Source organism: Adelges cooleyi, unplaced genomic scaffold (genome assembly GCF_023614345.1).
Source record: "Adelges cooleyi isolate 19-005CV unplaced genomic scaffold, UGA_ACOO_1.1 ACOO_flye_CR_arks_rails_tigmint_CR_PRNA_727, whole genome shotgun sequence".
NCBI lineage: Eukaryota > Metazoa > Arthropoda > Insecta > Hemiptera > Adelgidae > Adelges > Adelges cooleyi.
In genome coordinates, this window is record NW_026096433.1 from 48,491 (window position 1) to 54,395 (window position 5,905).

A 5,905-nucleotide genomic window follows, 5' to 3' on the forward strand; every position below is an offset into this window, starting at 1 on the left:
GTCGGCATGTTAGCAACAAAATATAAGAAATAATAAATGATAAGAGAAAAACCAGTACATTTGTGATAACATTTCTGTTGCCATGGCGCTGGCGTATGTATTGCTGCCAGTTCGGTATTTCAAAGGGGTAAATCACTATGAAGTGCTTTTTAAAATGATGTGTTGATTTTTCGATTATTTTTTTATTAAATCGGTTGACTTGACTCTGTTAGAATATTTTTTTTTATCTTTTTTAAAAAAATTTCTAAAATGATTAAAATATGTTTTGCACAATTTAGCGTACTTCTGTCAGAAAAGTACCTTTAGTAAATGTTATGTATTTTAACGAGAACGGTTTCACAGTGAATATGTACCTTAAATAATGCACCCTTTGTTTTTTACTGATTAAGTTTTAAATGCTTGATGTACATAAGTTATTAAAATTACAATTAGCTCTTTTGAGATCCAATCAGATCTATCGTTATAGAGTATACCGATATAATTTGGAAACGTCCAAAGACTTAAAATAATTGAAGACTGATTTATAGTTTTTACATAAATGTACATCATCTCTGATCGTAACCTATTACAATATTTTAAAGGGAAAGATTTGATTGAAAATCATGTTTTTAGTTTTCATAACACCATTACATAAATATAAATCCATTTTTTTTCTTCAAATTTGTAAGGATGATGGCAGAGAATAAAAAATGGAGAAATCTCACATTTTAATACTTATACAGAATTTTTGTTTTTTAAGCAAAATAATAGTTTTTAAAAAAAGTTTTTATTTTAATATTTTTTTCCATTTGATTAAGAGGGCGTCGCACCGCCCATTTTTAAGGAGTAAAGTATAGGCAATTTTTTACAAAATCTTAATTTAAAGGTTAAACTGTGATGTGTAATTATTAGTTCAATAACTAGGACTCTATTTTGATAGTTAATTTATTTTTTGGACTATCACAGCATCCTTGAAAGCGATTTAAAAATGTTTTTTTCATCTCTACATGTTTAAGCAGACTGAAAATAACTCACTTAATGTTGGTTTTTGAGTAAAAGCACCCCTTATAAAATTAAAAGAGAACAATATTCCGGAGGGCAAGACGGTGCGTTTTTTTTCATTATTCCAAGTATAACGCTCAATACATGTTTTTACCACTGAAAATTACCGGTGCGACGCCCTCTTAACGTGGAAAACTTTGTTTTCATTTAAAAAATTCTAATTTAAAGACCAATTAAAAATGTTTTCAATTTAAGTGTATATTAAGTTGAAATATAAAACTTGAAAATCTTCTATTGATACATTGTGATAACATATTTTTTTTAAGACATTTTGACTGTAAGAGAAAGTCTAAGCAGAATTGTTTACCAAAGAGTTTGAAATTTAGAATCATCAAACAAAATAACTGTTTTTTTATTTAACCGTAATAATACAAACAAAATAGAGAAATGCAAAAAATTTACACAAATTACTCGATATCTAAGAGCTGTATTTTTATTCACAACAAAAATCAAATATTGTTTGATAAATTTGCAGAATGGACATGCCGACTGTGTCGCGTAAGGTGTGATCTCACCGTAAACGATTTTACACAAACGTCACACGTGTATGGTTTTTCACCAGTATGCTTACGTTTGTGCCGGATAAGTTTAGAATTTTGGTTAAAATTCTTAGGGCAGACGTCACATTTAAATGGCTGTTCGCCAGTATGCACGCGTTGATTTTTTCTGAGTAAAGGATTTTTATTGGGTTTTGTTCTTGCCAGTTGATCATTTACATCAGTTTCTTTCGTTTCATTGTTAATTTCATTTACACTACAAACAGAGTGCAACATAAAGTAATAGCTAAAAAAATGTATTATAAAAATCATTTTAAATTTTGCTCATAATAATATAGTATTTTAAATTAAGCAAGTATAGTTCATATACACCCAACATAGAACAGCAAATTTAAGGTATTTATTTGAGAGAAAACCCATTAGTGCCTAAATGTAGTCTATATTTGTTACTCCCTACCATCAATTTATAAAATACTCCTTTTTTAATAATATTACACTCCTTGCTTTTAGGTGTCTCCTTATTTTTTTATAATTATACTCTGTGTCTATATTTTTCTTTTTGCCACTAATTACTATCATTTCCTACTTGCTAAATATAAAACCAGTCTCAACTGAATTTAAAAAAAAAGTAAAAACAATCTGAACTGAACAAGTTACCACAATGGGGACCAAATGGTTTTTTATAATTAATTAATACAAGCCAATAATAATCTATCCCGATCATAAAATATATTTGGGTTTTGTAACAGTAATTTTAGACCCATTTGTTCAAGAGAACAATACTTTGTACATTTTACAAAAGTTAACCTGAACGTAATTTATCCAGCCAGTCTCAATTGAATTTAAAAAAAATATATTGATTATAAATATTTTACTTAGCAAGTTCTGTGTTCAGCAATTCATTTTCTTTGTTTATTTCTATTGTGGTCTCATATAAACAATCATCTGTACCTTCTATTTGAATTGGTGCCTCATTTTTCTCTTCATCAATACTAAAAAATAAAATGCATTTAAAAAGTAGTCCATGATCTGAATCACTATATTATTACAAATAGTGATTTATCACAAAACGTGAAATTATATAAGCAATAATAATATTGTAAATGTCTTATTGAATGAACACTGTAAATATTTTACTTGGTAACTTCTGTGATCAGTACATCATTTTCTTCCTTTTTTCTTATCGTAGGCTCGTAGAAACAATCATCTGTTCCTTCTATTTTAATTGGTGCCTGATTTTTCTCTTCATCAATACTAAAAAATCAAACACATTTAAAAATTGGTCCATGGTCTGAATTTACTATATTATATGAAACTAAAAATAACCCATCATAAAATGTGAAGTTATTTAACACAACCAACCCGCTAAGTACATTATTTGAGCGGCGGGAGGTGTTTTCATGGTCAGACAGGACTTAGTATACTTAAATAAATACAAATATTCGAAATATTTGTTTAATATTTTTTTTATGCAGCTAAATTACTGAAATAAGTAATTTCATAGCAAATATTTTGTTTATTATTTTATTTATATAAAAAGAATTTAAAAATATATATATATACAATTTAATATAAGGATGCAATATTTTTTAAAAAGCTATGACCCCCATGAGGCTCCAATGCTATTGTCCAAGTTTAGATTTAAACATCTAAGTAAAGTTTTTTTTTTTATGTTACAAAAGGACGATGTGATTAAATTATTATTTTAAATGGTGGTTGCTGATTAATATACATTATGTTGATGATGTTGACAGAGATCATACGACTTTCTATAAAATTACAATTATTTTCTAAGCCCACTGTCATTTGATATTAGGTATTTAGGCTCTACAAACAAACTTCTAGCCTGCTCGGCTAGGATACCATACGACTACGAAAAGACCACTTGTTTTTATCCTAACAATAAACAAAACTGGTACCTATGTTTATGTTTTTCAAAAAGAATCCATCTCACCTGTGTACATTACTTTCCAATTTGTTTCGACAACTTTTTCTGGTTGCGGTGTTCATATTATGTGATTTTGACATGTGATAGTCCAAACTTCTTTTAGATATAAATATTTTTTGACACTCGTTGCAAACAAACTGCCGTCGAAATCGCACTCTGCTGTGAGCTCATGCAATAGCTTATTTTATTCAACTTCTACTATGAGCTTGTTGCACGTTTCTTTGACACTAAAAACAATGTATAACAAGTATATTCAGCGCCTAGGTTAAGTAATGTTAGGTTTTTCAATATATATATATAATATCGAAAATTGCAAAACCAACTAGCAAAATATGTAATAGCTAGCATAAATATATGTCCATGTCATAATATAGATAATAACTATATTATGACAAGAAACTACTATTTCCATATTAGGGTATAATAAAATATTGCAGCCCAAGCTACAATAACACTCCATAGAATCATAACATTTTGAACAACTATTAATAAATTTGATACTCCTATTTACCATTACAATGATACAATGGTGTAATAAAAGAACTAAAAGCCATCATGATATGTAAAAAAAAATTTACAACATCTGTATTTTGTTAAAACTGCGTCACTTTTTTCATATATAGAGAAAAAATAGACTAAAAATATGTAAAGCTAGCCTAAAATACCATCATACTTTTAATTAATAAGTCAAAAATCCCTGCCAGACACCTTCCATAAAAAAAAAAACAATTAATACCCATTCAGAACTCCTCATCATCACGTAGTTTAACAGGCCTTGAAGGCGCAATGTTCCGTGGTTTCTTGACAAATTAGTTTTTGGAACGGTTCGTCACTGTAAAGGATATTATAGTGTTTTCTTTTCACAAGGCAATTTCCCGCCTAGCAAATAGAACCGTAAGACCGAATATCGAACCAGTAAATGCCAACACACCGACACATTAACCGTTCGGCCACTGGTCCTCCTCAAAAATTCATAATATTACAAATCAACAACTATAATGGTTCAACTATTATGGAAAAAAACTCAGTTGTGACGTCAGGACTAATGTACTTCCATTTGAACAAAAATCCCTAGACAACATCATTACTAGTTATATAATAAAACATATTTTATTATAATGGCTGTTATTTAAAAGCCAATGTAATGCAAAAATATTATACTTTACCTAGATCTGAAATCGATAATCCCCCGAAGTAGGTGTTTTTATTATATATTAAAATAGTATAAAATGTATATTCAAATGCGCTGTAATGAATCGAAATTCAATCAATGAAAATATATCAGTTAAAAAATACTATTATTCGTCCGTTTTCGAGAAAGACCGAACAAAATGTAATAAAATAAAAGCATGGCAATTCAACATGGCATGCCGCCAGCCGCATGTCTGATATCAGCAAGATAAGTGATAACAGCTGATAACAGACTTTAAAACGTTAAATATGTACACGGATGAAAATAATTCCCGGTAAACTTTGTTTCTAGGCCAGTAGGAATAACTTTGTTTACTGACCAACTTGTCTACTTCTGATTTATTATAACCTTCGATTTTTTTTATACAAAAATGCACACCAATAAGATCTACACACGAGAACAAAAAACAATGACAATTTTGTACATTTGTTTTCTCGTCGAGTTGACGTGTTTTTCTTAAACTTAATATTTATTTTATGAATTAAGAAAATTAGATAATATGAAAAATACATTTGAAAAAATGTATATTAAAACAACTAATGTACTAAGTCTACAACTAAAGTCTACCTGTTTAGTGAAAATTGTCAACTTATGAAATATTATTTTATACAATTTTAATTAAAAAAATGAATGTATTGAATTCGATAAATTCGTACATTATTTTGGAATTCGATCGACTTACCTACATACAAATACTAAATAATGAGTACAACAAAGCCAGCTCAATGGGGAGGGGAGGGATCAAAAGTGCAAACTCAAAACACAAAAAATTGTTTACCTATGTCGGTTTTGCGTCGCCTAAAACCGCAGTCCATCTATCAAAAATTTGATTCTGAAATCGTAACAAAATGAAATACGGTAAGTATGCGATCCGGATAATATTTTTGTAAGCACAGAAATAGGTTTTCTCCATTCTGTAGTATATTGTACCTATACAGGGTGTTCCATTTGATGTAAGACACCCATATTTCCAGAAAATATTACTATTTTGAGAATAATTTTTTCCTATACTTGTAGGTGCATATTATTTTACTATATTTTTCAATATTTCGACCTTTTTTTTCTTCATCCCTTGTACGTAAAACAAGCAGGTATGGACTTGTTTTTTTTTTTTAAATGGAAATATTAAATCGGTGTCAGTGTTATCGACGGGTCATTACCTATTATTATGTAATGGGAAACTGTTGTAAAAAAACCGAACGAAAAAAAGAATTCTGAATATTGAAA

The 5,905-nt window shown here is 28.8% G+C and overlaps 1 protein-coding gene across 3 annotated transcripts; it reads right to left on the reverse strand.

Annotated features, from left to right (window-relative positions):
* Nucleotides 1–1,448: 1,448 nt before the first annotated feature.
* LOC126845251 (zinc finger protein 502-like) lies at nt 1,449–4,868 on the reverse strand. 3 transcript variants are annotated; one of them, XM_050583872.1, is made up of 6 exons: nt 4,653–4,862; nt 4,223–4,557; nt 3,493–3,713; nt 2,676–2,792; nt 2,414–2,530; nt 1,449–1,794 (listed from the first exon to the last, which is right to left on the reverse strand). In XM_050583872.1, the coding sequence occupies exons 3-6, from the start codon at nt 3,564–3,566 to the stop codon at nt 1,491–1,493; spliced, it is 612 nt and encodes a 203-aa protein (XP_050439829.1). In that variant the 5' UTR covers nt 3,567–3,713; nt 4,223–4,557; nt 4,653–4,862; the 3' UTR covers nt 1,449–1,490. The 3 variants fall into 3 exon arrangements, with proteins under 3 accessions (XP_050439829.1, XP_050439828.1, XP_050439830.1); XM_050583871.1 differs by lacking the exon at nt 4,223–4,557; XM_050583873.1 differs by lacking the exons at nt 2,676–2,792; nt 4,223–4,557 and having other exon boundaries at nt 4,653–4,868.
* Nucleotides 4,869–5,905: the final 1,037 nt, after the last annotated feature.

Excerpts from the sequence above, each read along its gene's own strand:
- LOC126845251 (XM_050583871.1), bottom strand. The coding sequence starts at position 3,566 with ATGTCAAAATCACATAATATGAACACCGCAACCAGAAAAAGTTGTCGA. Across the intron at positions 2,793-3,492 it reads TTGGAAAGTAATGTACACAG|TATTGATGAAGAGAAAAATC; the intron begins GTGAGATGGATT and ends TTGATTTTTTAG. Across the intron at positions 2,531-2,675 it reads CTGATCACAGAAGTTACCAA|TATTGATGAAGAGAAAAATG; the intron begins GTAAAATATTTA and ends TTTATTTTTTAG.